This window comes from Oncorhynchus mykiss, chromosome 12 (assembly GCF_057628025.1).
Source record: "Oncorhynchus mykiss isolate SJ-2025 chromosome 12, ASM5762802v1, whole genome shotgun sequence".
Lineage (NCBI taxonomy): Eukaryota > Metazoa > Chordata > Actinopteri > Salmoniformes > Salmonidae > Oncorhynchus > Oncorhynchus mykiss.
Window position 1 is genome coordinate 29,288,505 of NC_143033.1, and position 25,826 is coordinate 29,314,330.

Sequence of the window (25,826 nt, forward strand, 5' to 3'; positions counted from 1 at the left end):
GTAGCGCATGGTGCTTGTAACGCCAGGATTGTGGGTTCGTTTCCCACGGGGCACTAGTATGAAAAATGTGTGCACTCACTACTGTAAGTCGCACTGGATAAGAGTGGCGTCTAAACTACGTACATGTACAGTTAGCAAGTCTCCTGCAGAGATAACAAAAAGTGGTATGATATTTTAATATACTGTAGTCTACTCGCTGAACAGCCAGCTGTGGTTATTTCCGTTTTCTCATCTCTCATAGGTAATGTAGTTCTCTATTTGGCTGTGTTCAAGTGCTCATTGGAAAGTTATTTCCTCTCACTCTAACGGCAATGAAAAGGGACAAAACGTTTTATTAAAATGTATTTGTAGATTTTTTTTTTCACAATGTGAACCAAAATACTGTACAACAACATATAAGCAAAATACGTATTCTTTGTCTTAACATCTAGCAACATGTTCAGCTGGAAGACATCACTTTTTACCAGCGAAAAATGCATTTCAAAGACTGAGAAATTCTCTCCTGTCACCAATTTGTTTGTTAAAGGTCCAATGTAGCCATTTTATATCTCAATATCAAATCATTTCTGGGTAACAATTAAGTACATTACTGTGATTATTTTACCATTTCCATTTTAAACAAACAGCTTCTTAGCTAAGATCAATTTCTCAAGCAAGTATTTAGCTGGGACTGTCTAGGAGTGGTCTGAGTGGGGTGTGGGAAACTAAACTAGCTGTTATTGGCAAATAGGTTTGGAACTCTTTCTTATTGGTTTATTAACTAACTTGCAGCATGGAGATGTCAACAGGCAGGCCATAACTCCATTCCACCTAAATAGGATGACATTTCAGGTGGTCTTTTTAAACAGATCTTATACTAAAAGGACATTATCATACTTTTCTCTTCACAGTATTATTCCAAACTCTGTGTGTAAATATATATGAAACAGGGAAATCAAATTTGACTGCACTGGGCCTTTAACAGGGTATTGAATCAGCATGACATAGGCTGAACTAGAAAGGCCAACAGTTTGAGTCATGGCTAGATTCAACCATATCGCGGAAGAGCTGCGTTATAATGCAATTCAAATTTCCGATTGAGACACGTGTGAACGCAGTCTCCGCAAATGCAGGAACATTGTTTTTAAATGGCAATCGCGCTATTGCACTGATCTTCCACAATACGGATTTCATCTAGGCCATACTCTTCCAAAGGCACAGTGGCTGAGAAATGGGACTTGTGTCTTGCTGGATTCAGGCCTTATTGATAACAGATGCATGAAGTTACTTTGACATTATCCTGAGATAAGCTCCCCCCACTACACACAAACCCTTCACTCACACAAACCATATAAACCCAGGTGTGGGTTTACTGAGCAGTTTTTTGGTGTTCCTTTACTTCAACCTACAGTAGCCTACAGTAGTCTACAGTATATCTTCCCTGTTATACACACAGGCCCTAGAGGTGGCAGTATAGCTTCACTGGACTCTAGTGCCTTAAGGCTTGGCTGGTATTCAATCATAGCTTTGTAGGTCGCTTAACATTTGAAGATAATTTGAGTTGATATCTGCAGCATATAATGTGAATGCGATCACAGCAAACACGGAAACATTGCCTGTAAAAGGCACATTATTGGTGACAGTGCACTACAACCAGGATTGAATCCCAGCCTAAGCCACAGGAAGGACATTCACTCACTCTTCATCTTCCTTGTCCAAATCATTCCACAGCACTTGTGGAAGCAGACTTTGCAGCATTTAACGGTGACCATGACAACAGTGAGAATTATAGTAAGTAGCAGAGCGAACACGTCCAGGCTGTGGTACTGGATCCAGTTAAGGTCGTGAGCAGCGGGTCTCAGGTGGTCGGCTCCTCCGTGGCGCATCACAAACTCTGTCCAGAACACGGCCAGGTCCAGCGGCTCAATGGGACGGTCCTTATGCACCTTTGACAGCTGTAGCATCTTCTGCTTGTAACTGAGGAGGAAGGATAGAGAACATGAGGAATGCATCAAGGCTTGCCATCTCTTCATAGACAACTCATGGCTGCTAATACTGTACCAGTGAAGGAAGTGGGTTCCTCGAACGAGGAACTCCGACTGTCACCTCCAATAATGGATTGGTGACCATATATTTGTACTGAAATGCAATGTGTGTGGATTTAAAGTTAGGATTTGGTCTCTATAGTGTTTGCACAGCTTCTTGAGTTCACAGTATCTCCTATTATATAAAGACATTACCATCTAAAAGGACGCATGACGACCAACATGTGAAGTTCATAGGAGCATGTCAAATGAAAGCTAAGCGTACATTTTTTTTTTATAGTCAAGGCATATATACATTCTTCAACCATTTTCCATCCAAATAATTAGGAATAAGCAAACACTTATTTCTGGTAAAACAGATGGAAAAGGGGTCTTAGACATCATCTACCAGAAAAAGTCTTAGAAATACATCAAAACACAATGTTAAATTACAGAACCCTGCCAATATCAACACAGGTTGGGGGGCTAGGGTCAGTCTTATATCTGGAGTATTTATCCTGTCTTATCCGGTGTCCTGTGTGAATTTTAAATATGCTCTCTCTAATTCCCTCTTTCTCTCTCTCGGAAGACCTGAGACCTAGGACCATGTCTCAGGACCACCTGGAATGACTCCTTGTTGTCCACCTGGCCGTTCTGCTGCTCCAGTTTCAACTGTTCTGCCTACGGCTATGGAACCCTGACCTGTTCACTGTGATTACTATTATTTGACCATGCTGGTCATTTATGATAATCTTGGCCATGTTCTGTTATCTCCACCCGGCACAGCCAGAAGAGGACTGGCCACCCCTCATAGCATAGTTCCTCTCTAGGTTTCTGCCTAGATTCTGGCATTTATAGGGAGTATTTCCTAGTCACCATGCTTCGACACCTGCTTTGCTTGCTGTTTGGGGTTTAAGGCTGGGTTTCTGTACAGCACTTTGATATATCAGCTGATGTAAGAAGGGCTATATAAATACATTTGATGATTATTTGAGAAATTATTTGTCTTCTGTGCGTTTAAGAAACATTGCCTTGTGCCTTAATTCCGTTACCAAAAACCTCATGAGGGAGGATAATGAATTCATAGAAGTAACGAGTAAAGGTAGACTTACCAATTAGTTTGTGTTTTTAGTGGTATCATGTGATTAAAACTCTGAATTCTGTTACCAAATCGGTAACGGAATTACAGAAAGAAAATTAACGGATTTTCAATTGAATTGGCTAACATGCAAAATCATAATAGTCAAACCACAGTTGGGTCACATGCTACTGTCCTCCCTTTTACTGGCATACTTTGTTCAGCTCAAATGTTTTCTGTCGTCTGATGGTTAAAGCAACACTGAAAACAGTCTGGACAACCCCGCAATCTCACTTCTCTCTCTCCTATAACATGATGTCCTAGTATTATGTTAGCATGATGTCTGACCTCTTGTCATTGATGACCTTGTTGAGGGCCTCCACCAGTTTGTCTGAGGTGATGTCGAACACACTGAGCACCTCCCCTACTCCCCTCACTGCCATGCGGTGTACGTTGTCACCCTGGTCACCAAACAATGGCAGCATCACCATGGGAACGCCGTTACAGATCCCCTCGTAAATACCGTGGGTTCCTCCGTGGGTGATGAAGGCCTTGACCTTGGGGTGGCCTAGAACATAAAATCTTATGAACACAGAACATTCACCACAAGGGTGTTGACATCAAAATAAAGGAGAAGATTAAGTATTTATCTTTCAACATAAACAGTGTGTTGGGTTCACTGAGAAGTGCCCTTCTGTAACTTCCCCTATATGGTTTATTATAAATATATAACACTAACTGATTAAACCAACCCAGCAAATCATTCTGAGGAAGCCACTTCATCACTCTGACGTTGGCTGGAGCATTCTCAGGCACCACCCCTGTGTACCTCCACACAACCTGAAAAACAGAGACAACAGTTTATTTAGCTAATCAAGGCTTAGATTCAATAAGATCAAGTGTTAATCGGCAACAGACGACACCCGCATAGCTGTTGTTTTGGCAGTGTCTGGGGGTGTAAATCACTGGTAACTGTGTTCGAGCTGTCAAAGTGGTGAGGAGCTGCTCTTATGATCATTGGGTGGATTCGATTATGCTGAGATGCAGGGCCAGGCAAAGGACCATCGGGCAGGGAGGAGTGCCATTCTCAAATCAAACAGTAATCTGTGCCACTGTCATTTTGTCAACAAGGCAGCATGGTGGATTTATGGGAACATTGTTTAATTTAATGACATCTGCTTTCATATTGTTAATGAGATACAGTTTTACATTTATTTGGTCAATTATTAAGCATCCTAAGTATTAGATTTTTTTCTTCTGGTCCACTTAAATGATTGTTGTAGATGAGTTTTCATTTTCCCATTTTGTTTTCTTTCCACGTTCATTTTATATCCTGAGATTTTAGTATTCTGAAAAAATAATTTTAGCAAGGGGAGCATTGAGTTTTCAATATTGGTCAGATATATCAGAAGATCATCTGCAAATAAGTTCAGTTTATATTCATGTCAACCTATACCGAGACCTGTTACGTTTGGGTCCAGTCTAACTATTTCTGCAAGCGGTTCAATTGCCAGAGCAAAGAGAATTGGGGGAGAAAGAAAAGACATCCCTCTTGTGCCCCTTTCAAAAGCAATTTTATCAGATAATGTATTTCAGCTGGAACATGTTCTTGTATGTGTTTGTTAGTGTTTATTTTTAATAAACTCTGTTTGATTATGTATCAAGTCTGGTAAGACTTTTGTCATTCTATTGCTTATGAGCTTTGTTATTTTGTCAGTTTATTAAATGCTCATCTGATGCAGCATTCCATCACTCTTGGTCAAATAGCCCTTACACAGCCTGGATGTGTGTTGGGTCATTGTCCTGTTGAAAATCAAATGATTCTTCCACTAAGCCCAAACCAGATTGGATGGCGTATCACTGCAGAATGCTATGGTAGCCATGCTGGTTAAGTGTGCCTTGAATTCTAAATAAATCACTGACCATGTCACCAGCAAAGCACCATCACACCACCTCCATGCTTCACGGTGGGAAGCACACATGCGGAGATCATCCGTTCAGCTATTCTGCGTCTCACAAAGACCCGGCAGTTGGAACCAAAAATCTCAAATTTGGACTCATCAGACCAAAGGACAGATTTCCACCCGTCTAATATCCATAGCTCGTGTTTCTTGGCCCAAGCAAGTGTCGTCTTATTGGTATCGTTTAGTAGTGATTTCTTTGCAGCAATTTGACCATGAAGGCCTGATTCACGCAGTCTCCAATGAACAGTTGATTTTGAGATGTCTGCAACTTGAACTTTGAAGCATTTATTTGGACTGCAATCTGAGGTGCAGTTAACTCTGCAGCAGAGGTAAGTCTGGGTCTTCCTTTCCTGTGGCAGTCCTCACGAGAGCCAGTTTCATCATAGCGCTTGAAGAAACGTTCAAAGTTAGACATTTTCCGGATTGACTGACCTTCATGTCTTAAAGTAATGATGGACTTTCGTTTCCCTTTGCTTATTTGAGCTGTTCTTGCCATAATATGGACTTGGTCTTTCACCAAATAGGGCTATCTTCTGTATACCCCCCTACCTTGTCAAAACACAACTGATTGGCTCAAATTGTTACGGTGAGTGAATGAGGACCCAAAAGCGAATTAACTTAAACAGAGCTTCTTTAATAACCAAACATAGGTAGGCTCAGATAGACCGGCAGATTCCGACAGGACAGGACAAGGTTACAGCAAACATGACGATAGTCTGGTTCAGGCATGAAACACAACAAACAAGAATCCGACAAAGACAGGAGCAGAAACAGAGAGAGATATAGGGACCTAATCAGAGGGAAAAAGGGAACAGGTGGGAAAAGAGGTGGATGAGGTAGTCAGAGGAGACAAGGAACAGCTGGGGGAAAGCGGGGGAGAAAAGGTAACCTAATACGACCAGCAGAGGGAGACAGGGTGAAAGGAAAGGACAGAAAGACACAACATGACAATACATGACAGTACCCCCCCACTCACCGAGCGCCTCCTGGCGCACTCGAGGAGGAAACCTGGCGGCAACGGAGGAAATCCTCGATCAGCGCACGGTCCAGCACGTCCCGAGAGGGAACCCAACTCCTCTCCTCAGGACCGTACCCCTCCCAATCTACGAGGTACTGGTGACCACGGCCCCGAGGACGCATGTCCAAAATCCTGCGGACCCTGTAGATGGGTGCGCCCTCGACAAGGATGGGGGGGGGGGGAAGACGAGCGGGGGCGCGAAGAAAGGGCTTGATACAGGAGACATGGAAGACCGGGTGGACGCGACGAAGGTATCGCGGAAGAAGAAGTCGAACTGCGACAGGATTAATGACCCGAGAAATACGGAACGGACCAATGAACCGCGGGGTCAACTTGCGAGAAGCCGTCTTAAGGGGAAGGTTCTGAGTGGAGAGCCAAACTCTCTGACCGCGACAATATCTAGGACTCTTAGTTCTACGCTTATTAGCAGCCCTCACAGTCTGCGTCCTATAACGGCAAAGTGCAGACCTGACCCTCTTCCAGGTGCGCTCGCAACGTTGGACAAAAGCCTGAGCGGAGGGGACGCTGGACTCGGCGAACTGAGATGAGAACAGCGGAGGCTGGTACCCGAGGCTACTCTGAAAAGGAGATAGCCCGGTCGCAGACGAAGGAAGCGAGTTGTGGGCGTATTCTGCCGGGTTGCGAAAAGGGTTGCGAAAAGAAAGACTGCGTAAGATGCGACCAATAGTCTGATTGGCCCGTTCTGCTTGACCGTTAGACTGGGGGTGAAAGCCGGAAGAGAGACTGACGGAAGCCCCAATCAAACGGCAAAACTCCCTCCAAAATTGAGACGTGAATTGCGGACCTCTGTCCGAAACGACGTCTGACGGAAGGCCATGAATTCTGAAAACATTCTCGATGATGATTTGTGCCGTCTCTTTAGCAGAAGGAAGCTTAGCAAGGGGAATGAAATGAGCCGCCTTAGAGAACCTATCGACAACCGTAAGAATAACAGTCTTCCCCGCTGACGAAGGCAGTCCGGTGACAAAATCTAAGGCGATGTGAGACCACGGTCGAGAGGGCCGGCAGGAGGAGAGTTACCGGACTTAGTCTGCGCGCAGACCGAACAAGCAGCCACGAAACGACGCGTGTCATGCTCCCGGGTGGGCCACCAAAAACGCTGGCGAATGGAAGCAAGCGTACCCCGAACGCCAGGGTGGCCGGCTAACTTGGCAGAGTGAGCCCACTGAAGAACGGCCAGACGAGTAGGAACGGGAACGAAAAGAAGGTTCCTAGGACAAGCGCGCGGCGACGGAGTGTGAGTGAGCGCTTGCTTTACCTGCCTCTCAATTCCCCAGACAGTCAACCCGACAACACGCCCCTCAGGGAGAATCCCCTCGGGGTCAGTGGAGGCTACTGAAGAACTGAAGAGACGAGATAAAGCATCAGGCTTGGTGTTCTTAGAGCCCGGACGATAAGAAATCACGAACTCGAAACGAGCGAAAAACAGCGCCCAACGCGCCTGACGCGCATTAAGTCGTTTGGCAGAACGGATGTACTCAAGGTTCCTATGGTCAGTCCAAACGACAAAAGGAACGGTCGCCCCCTCCAACCACTGTCGCCATTCGCCTAGGGCTAACCGGATGGCGAGCAGTTCGCGGTTTCCCACATCATAGTTACGTTCCGACGGCGACAGGCGATGAGAAAAATACGCGCATGGGTGGACCTTGTCGTCAGAGAGGGAGCGCTGAGAAAGAATGGCTCCCACGCCCACCTCTGACGCGTCAACCTCGACAACGAACTGTCTAGAGACGTCAGGTGTAACAAGGATAGGAGCGGATGTAAAACGATTCTTGAGGAGATCAAAAGCTCCCTGGGCGGAAACGGACCACTTAAAGCACGTCTTGACAGAAGTAAGGGCTGTGAGAGGAGCTGCCACCTGACCGAAATTACGGATGAAACGACGATAGAAGTTCGCGAAGCCGAGAAAGCGCTGCAGCTCGATGCGTGACTTAGGGGCGGGCCAATCAATGACAGCTTGGACCTTAGCGGGATCCATCTTAATGCCTTCAGCGGAAATAACAGAACCGAGAAATGTGACGGAGGAGGCATGAAAAGTGCACTTCTCAGCCTTCACAAAAAGACAATTCTCTAAAAGGCGCTGGAGGACACGTCGAACGTGCTGAACATGAATCTGGAGTGACGGTGAAAAAATCAGGATATCGTCAAGGTAAACGAAAACAAAGATGTTCAGCATGTCTCTCAGGACATCATTGACTAATGCCTGAAAGACAGCTGGAGCGTTAGCGAGGCCGAAAGGAAGAACCCGGTATTCAAAGTGCCCTAACGGAGTGTTAAACGCCGTCTTCCACTCGTCCCCCTCCCTGATGCGCACGAGATGGTAAGCGTTACGAAGGTCCAACTTAGTGAAAAACCTGGCTCCCTGCAGGATCTCGAAGGCTGAAGACATAAGAGGAAGCGGATAACGATTCTTCACTGTTATGTCATTCAGCCCTCGATAATCTATGCAGGGGCGCAGAGACCCGTCCTTCTTCTTGACAAAAAAAAACCCCGCTCCGGCGGGAGAGGAGGAGGGGACTATGGTACCGGCGTCAAGAGCTACAGACAAATAATCCTCGAGAGCCTTACGTTCGGGAGCCGACAGAGAGTATAGTCTACCCCGGGGGGGAGTGGTTCCCGGAAGGAGATCAATACTACAATCATACGACCGGTGTGGAGGAAGAGAGGTGGCCCTGGACCGACTGAACACCGTGCGCAGAATGTGATATTCCTCCGGCACCCCTGTCAAATCACCAGGCTCCTCCTGTGAAGAAGAGACAGAGGAAACAGGAGGGATAGCAGACATTAAACATTTCACATGACAAGAGACGTTCCAGGAGAGGATAGAATTACTAGACCAATTAATGGAAGGATTATGACAAACTAGCCAGGGATGGCCCAAAACAACAGGTGTAAAAGGTGAACGAAAAATTAAAAAAGAAATGGTTTCGCTATGATTACCAGAAACAGTGAGGGTTAAAGGTAGCGTCTCACGCTGAATCCTGGGGAGAGGACTACCATCCAGGGCGAACAAGGCCGTGGACTCCCTTAACTGTCTGAGAGGAATGTCATGTTCCCGAGCCCAGGTCTCGTCCATAAAACAGCCCTCCGCCCCAGAGTCTATTAAGGCACTGCAGGAAGCTGACGAACCGGTCCAGCGTAGATGGACCGACAAGGTAGTGCAGGATCTTGAAGGAGAGACAGGAGTAGTAGCGCTCACCAGTAGCCCTCCGCTTACTGATGAGCTCTGGCTTTTACTGGACATGAAGTGACAAAATGACCAGCAGAACCGCAATAGAGACAGAGGCGGTTGGTGATTCTCCGTTCCCTCTCCTTAGTCGAGATGCGGATACCTCCCAGCTGCATAGGCTCAGCTCCCGAGCCGGCAGAGGAAGATGGTAGTGATGCGGAGAGGGGGGCAACGGAGAGCGCGAGCTCCTTTCCACGAGCTCGGTGACGAAGATCAACCCGTCGCTCAATGCGAATAGCGAGTTCAATCAAGGAATCCACGCTGGAAGGAACCTCCCGGGAGAGAATCTCATCCTTTACCTCTGCGCGGAGACCCTCCAGAAGACGAGCGAGCAAGGCCGGCTCGTTCCAGCCACTGGAGGCAGCAAGAGTGCGAAACTCAATAGAGTAGTCTGTTATGGATCGATTGCCTTGACATAGGGAAGACAGGGCCCTGGAAGCCTCCTCCCCAAAAACAGATCGATCAAAAACCCGTATCATCTCCTCCTTAAAGTCCTGATACTGGTTAGTACACTCAGCCCTTGCCTCCCAGATTGCCGTGCCCCACTCACGAGCCCGTCCAATAAGGAGAGATATGACGTAGGCGACACGAGCAGTGCTCCTGGCGTAAGTGTTGGGCTGGAGAGAAAACACAATATCACACTGGGTGAGGAACGAGCGGCATTCAGTGGGCTCCCCAGAGTAACACGGCGGGTTATTGATTCTGGGCTCCGGAGATTCGAAAGCCCTGGAAGTGGCCGGTGGATCGAGGCGGAGATGGTGAACCTGTTCTGTGAGGTTGGAGACTTGGGTGGCCAGGGTCTCAACGGCATGTCGAGCAGCAGACAATTCCTGCTCGTGTCTGCCTAGCATTGCTCCCTGGATCCCGACGGCTGAGTGGAGAGGATCCGAAGTCGCTGGGTCCATTCTTGGTCGGATTCTTCTGTTACGGTGAGTGAATGAGGACCCAAAAGCGAATTAACTTAAACAGAGCTTCTTTAATAACCAAACATAGGTAGGCTCAGATAGACCGGCAGATTCCGACAGGACAGGACAAGGTTACAGCAAACATGACGATAGTCTGGTTCAGGCATGAAACACAACAAACAAGAATCCGACAAAGACAGGAGCAGAAACAGAGAGAGATATAGGGACCTAATCAGAGGGAAAAAGGGAACAGGTGGGAAAAGGGGTGGATGAGGTAGTCAGAGGAGACAAGGAACAGCTGGGGGAAAGCGGGGGAGAAAAGGTAACCTAATACGACCAGCAGAGGGAGACAGGGTGAAAGGAAAGGACAGAAAGACACAACATGACAATACATGACACAAATGCATTAAGGAGGAAAGAAATAAAAAAAATGACCTTAACAAGTTAATTGAAATGCATTCCAGGTCACTCACTACCTCATGAAGCTGGTTGAGAGAATGCCAACAGTGTGCAAAGCTATTATCAAGGCAAAGGGTTGCTACTTTGAAGAATCTCAAAATAAAATCAAACTCTATTTTATAATGCTTTTTTTGTTTACTGTGTTATTTCATAGTGTTGATGTTTTCACTGTTATTCTACAATGTAGAAAATTGTAAAAAATTAAGAAAAACCCTGGAATGAGTAGGTGTCCAGACTTTTGACTGGTATTGTATATGTACCCCAAGAAGAGTAGCTGCTTCCTTAGCAGCAGCAAATGGGGATCCCTAATAAATCCAAAGGGCACCTATTGATAGATAGGTCAAAATAAAAAAAGAGTGCAATTAATAACGTCACCTTGCCACTTTAAACAATGCTACTTAATATAATGTTTACATACCCTACATTATTCATCTCATATGTCTACGTATATACTGTACTCTATATCATCTACTGCATCTTCATGTAATACATGTATCACTAGCCACTTTAAACTATGCCACTTTGTTTACATACTCATCTCATATGTATATACTGTACTCGATACCATCTACTGCATCTTGCCTATGCCGTTCTGTACCATCACTCATTCACATATCTTTATGTACATATTCTTTATCCCTTTACACTTGTGTGTATAAGGTAGTAGTTTTGGAATTGTTAGTTAGATTACTCGTTGGTTATTACTGCGTTGTCGGAACTAGAAGCACAAGCATTTTGCTACACTCGCATTAACATCTGCTAACCATGTGTATGTGACAAATAGAATTTGATTTGATTTAGATTTGATTTGATAGTGTATCAATACACCCAGAAGTTTCTAAAACTGTTTGAATGATGTCTGAGTATAACAGAACTCATATGGCAGGCAAAAACCTGAGAAAAAAAATGAACCCTGAAGTGGGAAATCTGAGGCTTGTAGTTTAACTCAACCAATAGCCCCTATTGAATTTACAGTGGGATATGTTGCACTTCCTACGGCTTCCACTAGATGTCAACAGTCTTTAGAAACTTGTTTGATGCCTCTACTGTGCGGTGAGGCCGAATGAGAGGGGATTGAGTCAGGTGTCTGCCAGCAGCCTCGACATCAGTCTCGCGAGCTCTGTTCCATTGCTTCTCTACAGACAAAGGAATTTTCCAGTTGGAATATTATTGAAGATTTATGTTAAAAACATCCTAAAGATTGATTCTATGATTAGTTTGACAGGTTTCTATGGACCGTAATGGAACTTTTGGACATTTCATCTGCAACTGGTGGACGTGCTTCATGAGTGTGGATTTGTTTACCAAATGCGCTAACAAAAAGGATCTATGTGGACAAATGATGGACATTATCGAACAAAACAAACATTTAATATGTACCTGGGATTCCTGGGAGTGCATTCTGATGATCATCAAAGGTAAGTGAATATTTATAATGCTATTTCTGACTAATGTTGACTCCAACATGGCGGATATCAATTTGGCTTGATTTTGTCGTCTGAATGCTGTACTCAGATTATTGCATGATTTGCTTTTTCCGTAAAGTTATTTTTTTTTTAATCTGACACAGCGGTTGCATTAAGGAGATGTTTATCAAAGTTCCATGTATAATAGTCGTATCTTTATCAATGTTTATTATGAGTATTTCTGTAATTTGATGTGGCTCTCTGCAAAAATCACCGCATGTTCTGGAACTACTGAACATAATGCACTAATGTAAACTCAGATTTTTGGATATAAATATGAACTTTACCGAACAAAACATACATGCATTGTGTAACATGAAGTCCTATGAGTGTCATCTGGAGAGTGATTAATTTGATCTATATTTCTGCTTTTTGTGACTCCTCTCTTTGGTTGGAAAAATTGCTTGGTTTTTCTGTGAGTTGTTTGTGGTGCTTTCGCTGTAAAGCATTTTTGAAATCAGACACTGTGGCTGGATTAACGAGAATGTTATCTTTAAAATGGTGTAAAATACATTTATGTTTGAGGAATATCTACTATGAGATTTTTGTTGATTTGAATTTGGCGCCCTGCCGTTTCACTGGCTGTTGACAGGTGGGACGCTACCGCCCCACGTACCCTAGAGAGGTTAATGGCTGTGATAGGAGAAAACCGAGGATGGATCACCAACATTAGTTACTCCACAAAACGAACCAAATTGACAGAGTGAAAAAAACAAAGTCTGTGCAAAATAAAAATATTCCAAAACATGCATCCTGTTTGCAACAAGGCACTAAAGTAATACTGCAAAGCATGTGGCAAAGCAATTACATTTATGTCCTGAATACAAAGTGTTATGTTCGGGGCAAATCCAATACAATACATTGCTGAGTACCACTCTCCATATTTTCAAGCATACTGGTAGCTGCATCATGTTATGGGTATGCTTGAGCTGGAATCGGCTAAACTTTGATAATTGAGATGGGAAATTAAAGAGTGGGTTATGTCAGAAGTTAATGGTTCTCTGAAGAAAAACAATGGACATCTATGGATTAGATGAAGGAATGTGTTGAGGTCAGGAGGTGAGGACAGATTCTCATAAGGCAGTAATAAAGGTTTGTCATCCCGTTACCCTCTGTAATAGCTTCCTGTGGAGCCATAAACTGTAAGGATGTGTTTTAAGTAGGATGTATATAAATGTGAAGAAAGAAATGTTTTGCTGTCTCATTACAACTGTACAGAACCTTTAGGAATAATTAAACGTGGTTAAAGCTTCTCTAGTGTCCGTGAGTTATTTACTCTGAAAAATAAGAACCTAACACTTGTAATCATTAAGGACTGGGGAGTTTTTCAGGTAAAAAAATAAACGGAATGGAATTTAAGCACAGACAAAAACCTGGTTGTTTGCTTTCCACCAGACACTAGGAGATGAATTCACCTTTCAGCTGGACAATAACCTAAAACAAAAGGCCAATTCTACATTCATTGCTTACCAAGAAGGCAGTGAATGTCATCCACATGTACTGATACAAGTTCTACAGTATTTGTAAAAAATGTTATCTGTACCCATTGAATGCAGTGGCAATATCCAGGAAAGCCAAAGTAAAAAAATATATACAAATCTGGGCCTAAAATAGTGTAAGATGTCATACAAAAGATTTAGCTGTGACTTTATGTGGATGTTAAAAATATTTGTTGGTCTGATGTGATTTAATAAGGAACATACAGATGCTGCACTTGATGAATTTATGAAATTGCTTCTTCAATTATTGATAAACATGCACCTGTTAAGAAACTGACTGATAAAACTGTTAAGGCTCCATAGATTGAGGAATTAAAGAAGTGTATGGTTGAAAGAGATGGGGCAAAAGGAGTAGCTAATCTGACTGTCTGATTTACTGCAGATTGAGGAATTATGTGACTAAATTCAACAAAAATAATAAAGTATATTATGAAGTCAGGATCAATGATGAAGAATGATGGAAAAAAATAGAGTACTTTAAAATAAATGATGGGCAGAAAGACATTCAACTCCATCTGTTATCGAATCAGATGGCTTATCACAATAATTTTGATGTTGCCAATTATCTTAATGATTACTTCATTGGCAGAGTGGGCAAATTTAGGCAGGAAATGCCAACAATGAGCCATCCTACTCATGTATAATTTTTATTTTTTAATTCAGTGCAAGTTTGAATTTTGTAAAGTTCGTGTGGGAGGTGGAAATATTGTTATCGATCAATAATGACAACTCCTGGCATTGACAACTTAGATGGAAAGCTACGGAGGATGGTAGCTGACTCTATAGCTACTCCTATCTGTCTCATCTTAATCTTTAAGCCTGGTGGAAATTCTTTGACCTTAGACCTGGAGGGAAGCCAAAGTCATTCCACTACCCAAGAGTGGTAAAGCGGCCTTTACTGGTTCTAACAGCAGACCTATCAGCTTGCTGCTAGCTCTTAGCAAACTGTTTGACCAAATACAATGCTGCTACTCTGTAAATAAATTAACAACAGACTTTCAGCATGCTTGTATAGAAGGGCACTCAACATGTACTGCACTGACACAAATTACTGATAGGTTGAAAGAAATTGTGGGAGCTGTACTGTTAGCTCTCTAGGCCCTCTACTCTTTTCTATTTTTATCAATGACCTGCCACTGGCATTAAACAAAGCATGTGTGTCCATGTTTTCTAACGATTCAACCATATGCGCATCAGCAGCCACAGCTAATGAAGTAAATGAAACCCTTAAAGAGTTCAGTCTGTTTTGGTTGTATTTGGTAGAAATCATTCTAGACCTCAGCTGAATCTGGTAATGAATGGTGTGGCTGCTGAACAAGTTGAGACTAAATGACTTGGAGTCATCTTAGATTGTAAACTGTCATGATGAAAACATATAGACTCAATGGTTGTAAATATGGGGAGATGTCTGTCTGTAATAAAGAGATGCTCTCCTTTTTTGACACCACAATCCACAAAGCAAGTCCTGCAGGCTCTAGTTTTATCTTATCTTGATTATTGCCCAGTCATATAGTCAAGTACTGCGAAGAAATACCTAATGAAGCTGCAGCTGGCCCAAAGCAGAGCGGCACATCTTGCTTTTCAATGTAATCAAAGGGCTAATATTAGTACTATGCATGCCAGTCTGTCTTGGCTAAGAGTTGAGGGAAGACTGGCTGCGTCACTTGTTTTTTATAATAAACGTGTTAAAGTCCAAATTGTTTGCATAGGTAACTTACACACAGCTCTGAAAACACTTACCCCACCAGACATGCCACCAGGGGTATTTTCAGTCGCCAGGTCCTGAACAATTTCAAGGAAACGTACAGTATTATACAGAGCCATGAGTGCCCTTCCATCTTATATAGCGCAAGTGAACAGCAAACCTGGTTTCAAAACACTAATAAAGCAACACCTCACGGCACAAGGCCTCTCCCACATGTGACCTACTTGTTGTATGTTTGTAATGACATATATGTGTAACTGATAAATGCATGCACACACACACACTACATGTCAATGATTTAAATGTATGTAAAGTATTTTGTCTGTAATGTCTTTCATTATATGTCGGACCCCAGTAAGACTAGCTGTCGCCATTGCGCCGGCTAATGGGGATCCCAATTAAGCTAATAAACAACAAATGAACAACAAATCACCAGGTTTTGTAAGTAGACTGTGAATAGAATAAAAATATCATCACTCAATAAACATACAGCGAAGAAAAATAACTTTTCTCTAGTTTGGAAGTAATTATACAAATAGAGTGACTAAGTACAGAATAGATTCAGGCCAGTGATGTTGACGTCGTTTCTATGCAAACAGGTGTGATGTGTGTAAAGTTACATTGCTGAATGCTTGCTGACACGCATTTGTAGCATGCTCGCTAAAGACTGGTACTCGGGCAAGACAAATGCCATCCTTCATTTATTTTTGCGCTAGAAAATACACAATATACTTTTATGATAACAGGCATTTTGTTTTAGCACTAGTAGCAGACGAAGCCCACGAAAGCTAGCTAACTAACCTAGCCATTGATCATAACTCCGAGATCCATTACAGTAAAGGCAGAATTCCGTCTGGGCCAGAGTTATCAAGAGAAAACCCAAATAACATTCCTGTTCTCAAAAAAAGTATATTAGCCAGTGGTTAAGGGCGCTGTACTGCAGCGCCATCTGTGCCACCAGAGACCCTGGGTTCGCGCCCAGGCTCTGTCGTAACCGGCTGCGACCGGGAGGTCCGTGGGGTGACGCACAACTGGCCTAGCGTCATCCGGGTTAGGGAGGGCTTGGCCGGTAGGGATATCCTTGTCTCATTGCGCACCAGCGACTCCTGTGGCGGGCCGGGCGCAGTGTGCGTTAACCAAGGTTGCCAGGTGCACGGTGTTTCCTCCGACACATTGGTGCGGCTGGCTTCCGGGTTGGATGCTCGCTGTGTTAAGAAGCAGTGCGGCTTGGTTGGGTTGTGTATCGGTGCGGGAGTTGTAGCGATGAGACAAGATAGTAGCTACTAAAAACAAAACAATTGGATACCATGAAATTGGGGAGAAAAAGGGGTAAAATTAAAAAAAAAAGAAAAAGTATATTAGCTAGCTACATAACTTGCAAATCCAGGTTAGTTATATCTTTATCCTAATTTAAATGAATTAGCATACGTTCGCTAATAGGGAGCTTAACTAGCCAATTCAAGTTGAAACCTTATCGATAGCAAGCTGACTGTTACATCCCATCAAATTGTACTGTCAGGTACATGCAAATTTTGCAAATTTTTCTCTATGACATTACACATAAGGAGAGGATATGTATTTAGCTAGTTACATCACAGTATCATAGCTAGCTAGCTACTCACCATACACGTCACAGTCATCTTGTCATATGTAATCCATTCCTTGCAATATTGTTGAATGCATTAGAAGTTTGCAAGTGTGCATGCGTTACACATGGCAGCTGGGGCGGACCACACCTTGTTGTCTCTGAGCAATTGGACATCATTGACAAAATTCGGCATGTAAGTAATCTAAAACCTACCCATCCATACCCGTTGTGACCCATTGACTTCCAAATCTCGTTTTGGGCGAGATTCACTTTATGACCAAAATTATCCTCTTTACACATTGTAGTAAATGTTGACACTATAATGAATGTTTCTGATTCCTATCGATGCCACATAGGCCATTTAGAACCAGGGAAGTTGGTTCTAGGAGGCATTTCCTCTTTAAATGCTGGAAGCCCTCAATGGAAATGTCTACAACAGAACAGTTATTTCCATCTAGAGTGCTCTTTTATCTCTATGATTGACACTTAAGACTGAAACTGCAGTTTGTTTTGCCAAAATAAAGATGGGTAAAGTGATATTTTAAACATCTAACAACAATTAATCAACATTGAACATTTAACAGAAAACAATACATGTTTTTTAATATTTTGTTATGCAAATACAAATATTACAATTAATCTAATAGAAGGTTAAATCAAAATGATCACTACTGTGCATGGTTCTCCCTTTATTGCAACTTTTTCGGTATGTTTCAGTAGTGACACATTTAGTGGAGTGGTAAGGAAGTCAGGTAAATATTTAAAATATGCTATACAAATTGTGTGAGTATATGTCTACCTTACATACTGTATGTTGGAAGATGTGTGCTGAAAGTTTGTTAGACCCCCAATTTTCACCACTTCTGTAGAACGACAGTGCACTACATTTGGCCAGTTCTGGTCAAAAGTCGTGCACTATGTAGAAAATAAGGTACCATTTGGTATGTATTTGCATTGTCCTTACCCTCTGAGGGATCCTGCTGAAGGCATCAAAGAACTGCTTGGCTCTCTCCTCTGGCATCTGGGAGACCAAAGAGCCCAGGGTGAAGACCACAAAGCCATCCTCTCCTGACTCATCCACAAACTCCTGCAGGTCCTGAAGAGGCACGAGGGTGAATGGTTACTTAACAAGGACGTTTTACATTTAACATTTTAGTCATTTAGCAGATGCGCTTATCCAGTGACTTAGTCATTGCATTCAACTACAGTGGCAAGAAAAACTATGTGGACCCTTTGGAATTACCTGGATTTCTGCATAAATTAGTCATAAAATTTGATCTTCAGCTTAGTCACAACAATAGACAAACACAATTTGCTTAAACTAATAACACACAAATTATTGTGTTTTTGTCTATATTGAATACATAATTTAAACATTCACAGTGTAGGTTGGGACAAGTATGTGAACCCCTAGGCTAATTACTTTTCCAAACGCTAATTGGAATCAGGAGTCAGCTAACCTGGAGTCCAATCAATGAGACGAGATTGGAAATGTTGGATAGAGCTGCCCTATAAAAAACACTGACAAAATTTGAGTTTACTATTCACCAGAAGCATTGCCTGATGTGAACCATGCCTCGAACAAAGGCATGGTTCAGGAACACACACCACACACACAGGCATGGTTCAGGACCACACACCACACACACAGGCATGGTTCAGGAACACACACCACACACACAGGCATGGTTCAGGAACACACACCACACACACAGGCATTGGAAGAAACACACACCACTTTGTGGCACGGCACATCAACATCAACCTTATCCCAACTGTAAAGTATGGTGGAGGGAGCATCATGGTTGGGCTGCTTTGCTTCCTCAGGGCCTGGACAGCTTGCTATCATCGACGGAAAAATGAATTCCCAAGTTTATCAAGACATTTTGCAGGAGAATGTAAGTCTATCTGTCCGCCAATTGAAGCTCAACTGAAGTTGGGTGATGCAACAGGACCCCAAAAGACAGAAGTAAATCAACAGAATGGCTTGAACAGAAGAAAATACACCTTCTGGAGTGGCTCAGACAGAGTCCTTTTTATTTTTTTTACCTTTATTTAACTAGGCAAGTCAGTTAAGAACAAATTCTTATTTTCAATGACGGCCTAGGAACAGTGGGTTAACTGCCTGTTCAGGGGCAGAACGACAGATTGTACCTTGTCAGCTCGGTGGTTTGAACTTGCAACCTTCCGGTTACTAGTCCAACGCTCTAACCACTAGGCTACCGCCCCAGGGTAGCCTAGTGGTTCTGACCTCAACCCGATTTTAAAATGCTGTGGCATGACCTCGAGCGGTTCACACCAGACATCCTAAGAATATTGCTGAATTGAAACAGTTTTGTAAAGATGAATGGTCCAAAATTCCTCCTGACCGTTGTACAGGTCTGATCCGCAACTACAGAAAATGTTTGGTTGGGTTTATTGCTGCCAAAGGAGGGTCAACTAGTTATTAAATCCAAGGGTTCACATACTTTCTCCACCCTACACTGTGAATGTTTACATGGTGTGTTCAATAAAGACATGAAAACGTATAAATGTTTATTCGTTTAAGCAGACTGTTTGTCTATTGTTGTGACTTAGATGAAGATCAGATCAAATTTGATGACCAATTTATGCAGAAATCCAGGTAATTCCAAAGGGTTCACGTACTTTTTCTTGCCACTAAGTTTAGTGGGAAAGTACAACCACATATCACAGTTATGCTACTAGATCCTTTGAAATATCTTCACACTATGCAATGGAATTGTATGTCCACAGGCAGAAAACGGACAGCAACTGGTGTGTACTCTTACTCTGAAATGTTACCTCATAGTAGCCATCAACATTTCACATTGGACAAAATAAAACATGTAGGAGACTAAATCATATAGTTGACATTGGACAATATGTCTTAACTTCCATACATCAGTGTTACAACAGTAGTTGGTCTAGTTAGTAAAACATTGGCTGAAGAGTGAGGTTATGAAAGGAGGCCATGCTTTGAAAGCACACCCTGTAGTCATACAAGGTAAAGGCATACTAAACCCTAACCCCAACCCTACAAAAATATCCCTGCAGAGTAGTTTCCCTTCCTGAGGTTTGTAGTGTTGGAAGAACACAATAGGGCCCCTCAGTTCCTCTGTTAGATTATAATGGCCACAATCCAGGAGGAAAGAATTGCTGTTCCTGGCTCAGGTTTCACTGGCTGCACAGAGCCAGTGTCCCACATGGCACCCCATTCCCTATATAGTGCATTACTTTTGACTAGAGCATATGGACCCGGTCAAAAATTGTGCACTATATCGGGAAAATGGTGCCATTTGGGATACAACCAGAATGTTTAGAGAAGAGCGAGGAATACTCTCCCAAAACTAATGTTGAGCAATACTTCTTTCTACAAAATATGAAGAACCACACCAATGCTTTCCCTGCACATCTGCTTTGTCATTTTTGCCTTCTCCAAGCTCAATGATTGGGCTAGAAAAACACATCTCAATTTAACTAGAACTGTTTTCAGAAACTCAATTTGAAAGTGTAATTACGCAGAATTTCTATTGGTGCATTGATTATTTTATGCCTTGAACATTGTCAGGATAACTTATGATTCCTATAGCACTCTGGCACCCCAAGTGGTGCAGTGTTCTGAAACACTGTACTGCATCTCAGTGCAAGAGGCGTCACTGCAGTACCTGGTTTGAATCCAGGCTGCATCACATCTGGCTGTGGTTGGGAGTCCCATAGGGCGATGCATAATTGGCCCAGCATTGTCTGGATTTGGCTGGGGTAGGCCATCATTGTAAATAAGAATTTGTTCTTAACTTACTTGCTTAGTTAAATAAAAAATTCCATTATCAATAGAGGAAAGTGAGGTAAGTTGAGCCATTTCTCAGATTCAGCATCACTCTGTCAAGGGAAATATACTATTCTTTCTAACAAATATGTATATCGTTGTGTACATCGGGAAATAATCAGAATTAATGTAAACATTACAAATTTGAAAACATAGCTTGTCTAAAAAAGGTGGTCTCTTGGCACAACTTATGGGGTAAGTTGAACCGCAGGACAGGGTAAGTTAAGTTGCCCACAAATTTCTGTCCTGAATGAAATATTATCACTACCTTTCCCAAACACAACATCGCAATTTTTTGTCTTTTGATCATTTTAAGCATCTATTAATACAGGCTTAATAACACCTAACAAACACTTTGCACTTTTTTTGACCACTTTTAACATAGGCCATAGGCCCTGTTACCTCATATCCAATCGATAATGCCTTGCATTATGCCTGGGAAGAAAACGCATCAATTTGTTCAACTTGTCATTGGCTCAACCTTCGGCTCAACCATCGGCTCAACCATCGGCTCAACCATCGGCTCAACCATCGGCTCAACCATCGGCTCAACCATCGGCTCAACCATCGGCTCAACCATCGGCTCAACCATCGGCTCAACCATCGGCTCAACCATCGGCTCAACCTTCGGCTCAACCATCGGCTCAACCATCGGCTCAACCATCGGCTCAACCATCGGCTCAACCATCGGCTCAACCTTCGGCTCAACCATCGGCTCAACCATCGGCTCAACCATCGGCTCAACCATCGGCTTAACTTACCCCATGTTACAAGGATGTACTTTCATGCTATGTCTATAAGCTCCTCACATTGAAGCTTATAAAGACCCCAACTGATGTATAGAACAATCTTAAAATAATCTACTTTGGTTTAGATACAAGCATCATGACACCTCTAACACGATACATTCAATTGGCTTGGGGAAAATTCTTTTTTTTGGACTTAACTTGCTTACCACTTTTTCCATGTGGTTTCTTCCTTCAGATTCATTAAATGATGACCTCTTTCCTAAATATTTGGTAAAATGCTTAATTTTGTGTGTGTGTGTGTTTGGGAGGAAAAGGATGGCTCAACTTACTCCACTCTCCCCAACGCATGATACTTAGAATTGACAGGAAAGTAGCTGGTTCTCTAGTCTACACTATGTTTCTAGATCGGTTCACAGATTTGAAGGCAAATTAGGTTGGAATGCATGTTGTATAACGTGAGGAGGAGCTGAACATGGTACACAAACATTGAGCTTTGTCAAGTCAATCCTCATGGAGGAAACACAGATCAGGTTACAGCCGGTTGCGAATTGAGTGTCTGACAACACCCCAAAAAACAAAACAAAAAGTGATTCAGAGAACACGTTAGAACATAAAGATCTTGAAAAGGGATATTGTCCCAAATAAGAATTTGATATCTTGAAATATGTAAACAAGTTGAAAGTTTGCTGTATTTTATCCAGTGGAATCCTTGCTGTGGTCCAACTGCCACTGCAGTGAATCTATCCCTTAAAGGAAAATTCTACCCTAAAACTGTACTTAGTTATTTCTTTAATTAGTCCATTGTTGATATAGTCCCAAAAATGATTTGCATGTCAGTAATCAAGTTTTCAAGATGTATAACTTTCAAAATACAGAAATACAGCTGGTTTGTGGCATTTAACGTCATATGATGCAAAACGCGCATACCGGCTGTATTTCTGTATTATGAAAGTTATATATCTTGAAAATGTGATTGCTGACATGCAAAACATTTTGGGACTATGTCAAGAATGGACTAATGAAACAAATACCAAAATAGTTTTTGGGTGAAGTTTTCCTTTAAGGTTTCTGTACCTGGATCCATACAACATATAAGGTGCACAACTCCGCAAAGTGGAAGTTTCTCCACTTGTTAGTTTTAAAACATTTTTACAAGAGACTCACCGGTGGCAGTGGAGCTCTTTTACCACAGTTGATGCCTCCTATGTTGACCATGTTGGGCATCCTGGGTTTGGGATATTCAAAGGAGTAGTCATACCTCAGCAGCCAGATAGCACCGTTTCCCAGCAGCTCCCTGTATGTCATGTCTTTCTCCAGATACCTACTGGTCAGCTTGTCAAAGCTGGCAAACATGAATGTACACAGGTAGCTCTCCAGACTGTACATCATCATGTTCTTCAACCTCCCTAGGAAGTCCATGTGGTCAGTGTTGCCTGAGTGGAAGCGTGGTACATAGGAGGGGGGAGTGGGGCACTGGGCAGCCCTGTCATCCAGCCCACAGGGGATCCCCCTCAGGAAGTACACTGCTGGGATGTTGAAGGAGTCAGCAATGATGGATCCACAGGGTAGGAAGGGATCCGTCAACATCAGCTGGAACCCTTCTCCTCTGAGGCGCTGCATCAGGGGTTCATCATACAGCAGACCCTCACAGCCTTTCACCTGCATGGTGGTGAAGTCAACCAGACGCTGCACGCTCACAAATATATCCATTACCTCCGGCATCTTGAGAAACACGCCGTCCTTCAGTTTGTTGACGCTCTCGTCCAGCTGGGCCTTGCTGTAAGGGACCCTAAAAGTCTCAGTCCTGTAGTAGTCAGAGCCCTGGATGAGGATGGACGTCTCAGGGACCAGCACAACCATCTCATGGCCCCTGGCCGCTAGCTCCTTCACCAGCAGCTTCATGCTCAGCCAGTGGCTCCCATCTACAGGCATCACCAAGACCTTGTCCCCCTGGACGGTCCCCGGACACAGGGCCAGGCAGTACAGCAGGGCCAGCAAACCCTGTCCCAGACACTGCCCCATCTTCAGCCCCGTCCTCAACCCCAGCACAGGAACATTCTCCCCCCAACCCATGCCTCTCTGCCTTTCAGCTCAGTAATGCGAGCTGCTGTGAGAAGGACAATACCTCCCTGAGATCTGGCACTGAGTGCTACTGAGAGGGGGCTGGACCTCAGAGTAAACTGTGGATGGGTGGGTTGGTGAGTGTCTCCCTGCTCATTCTCGCTGCCTCTATGGGCAGGCTGTTATATAAGACCAGACAGTCCTTCCTGTGGGCTAAAGTTTATCTGTAGGCTGAATGGTTCATGATTCCTTAAGATCAATTGAGAGAGGTACAAGATTGGCTCGCCAGTCATCTCTTGCGACAACCTTAATAGTGGGTTAGCTGAGTTGGTTCTAGGTGCCGAGATTAGCTAGCTAGTGACTTATAATGCAATAGTTTTTAAAGCAAAACTGTACCAGAGATACTTATGATCAATTAGATTTTTTTAACAAGTACTGAAACAAGAAAAGTAAACATGGCTAATTTAAATGGGCTGTTTTCTTGTTTGAAGTGTTTTCTTATTTCCACAAAATAAACTATTTATTAATTTCCCATTGAGAAGCATGATATTGAAAAAAAAGTCATTACAGAGCATGTAAGTTACCCTTACCATGGGAGGAGTCATGGTGGTATTCTAATCCTCAAGCTCAGAGTATGACCTCATGTTTCGTGAGGAATCTAGATCATTAACTTCAGCTCCTCCCCTTTCTCCTCCCACCCAAAACACTGACATACTTTCACACACTTTCTCAAACACACATACACACACTCAAAAAGACCAGTGGCGTGAGAAGGCAGCTGTCTTGGGAAACAAACACTCACACATCCAGTCCGGGGGAGATAACATCTAACATATGATATATAGAGCAGTATTTCACCTACGGTTAAAGCTAATATTACTATTGACAAACCACCTTTATCACAGTGACACAAATACATTACATTTGTCCTCCTATGTTAATGAAGAATAAAAGATTTGTTTCCTTGAACATCAACAAAAATACATCAGCATTGAAAGAATGCTGAGTGTTACGCAATCAACCATATTTGAATTACAGTACATATTACAATACAATACAGTATACAGTGCTAATCAACTATTTTAAAGATGAAGGACTGTAATCCGTAATAACACTGTTATCCTGAGTACAGTCCCACCCACAAACTGAGCCTCTCTACACCACGTTCTATTTACTCCCTGAACAGGAACTGTTGAGGTGATCAACTAACTCACTGTGATGGTTTCTAATGACGGAAGCTAAATATAAAAATTACTTTCAGTGCCCATCATTCTGGATATGATCAGACAGTTTACTGGTGTTGTTACCATGTTTGTTTGTGTATCTGGGGTATCAGGGCACTACAGTGTAAACAACTAGCTGAGGAATACAGCCAGGCCCCCAGGGACAATACAACAGTCAATACAGCCAATGGCCATCTGTTTTCACTGAGATGATGGTTCTTCAACAGAGTAAAGAGAGACCACACAGAACACCCAATTAACCAACAGTCTAATTCAGAACACACATCTGTCCATGCCCTGAGGCCAAGCTGGAGATTCTATTCTGGACGGTTCTAAAGGTTGGGCCTCTGTCTGTTTTTTTTCTTCCTAATGTGTGTACACAAACAGAAATCGATGAAGAAGCGAAGAGGGCTAGAAGTTTGGCTCATCTGATCAATAGACTGTGAATATGTCCCAAATGGCACTACTTTTGACCAGAGCCCTGTAGGGAATAGGGTGCCATTTAGGACACATACAGTCACCATCTGCAATTGTCCTACACAGCATTATATTATCTGGCCTTTTTTTATAGTGACAAAAAATAATCAGTTCAGACTATTGTCTAATTGACCTTAGGGCTCGATTCAGTCCTTACTTCGAAAGTTCAATGCGATTTGAAATTGAAAGGTAATTTCCGATTGTGCCGACATATGCAGCATTTACAGTGATTGCAGTGTACGTGAATGCACATTGCAATCACACTGAACTTCTGCAATACGGATTGAATAGAGCCCTTGGTTACATGCACTGAATAAGAAGTAGCTCTGGATAAATGACAAATGTAAAATGTCTTTAGCTACCTCTGGCAGTTCATTTGGCTCCTCAAAGTTCATTCCTCCGATCATCACCATATTAGGCATCAGAGGCCTGGGGAACTCGAAGGTAAAGTCGTTGCGCTCCAGCCACAGTGATGCCTTCTTCATCAGCTCTGGGATGGTGGTCTCTCTCCCCAGGATCTCTGAGGCGATGACGTTGACATCAGAGTACAGGTAC

The 25,826-nt window shown here is 43.0% G+C and overlaps 1 protein-coding gene across 1 annotated transcript; it reads right to left on the reverse strand.

Moving 5' to 3' along the window:
* Positions 1-329: 329 nt before the first annotated feature.
* Positions 330-25,826, reverse strand: LOC110537351 (UDP-glucuronosyltransferase). Its single transcript, XM_021623310.3, has 5 exons — positions 22,675-25,826; positions 17,900-18,031; positions 3,834-3,921; positions 3,430-3,649; positions 330-1,956 (listed from the first exon to the last, which is right to left on the reverse strand). The coding sequence occupies exons 1-5, from the start codon at positions 23,581-23,583 to the stop codon at positions 1,671-1,673; spliced, it is 1,635 nt and encodes a 544-aa protein (XP_021478985.1). The 5' UTR covers positions 23,584-25,826; the 3' UTR covers positions 330-1,670.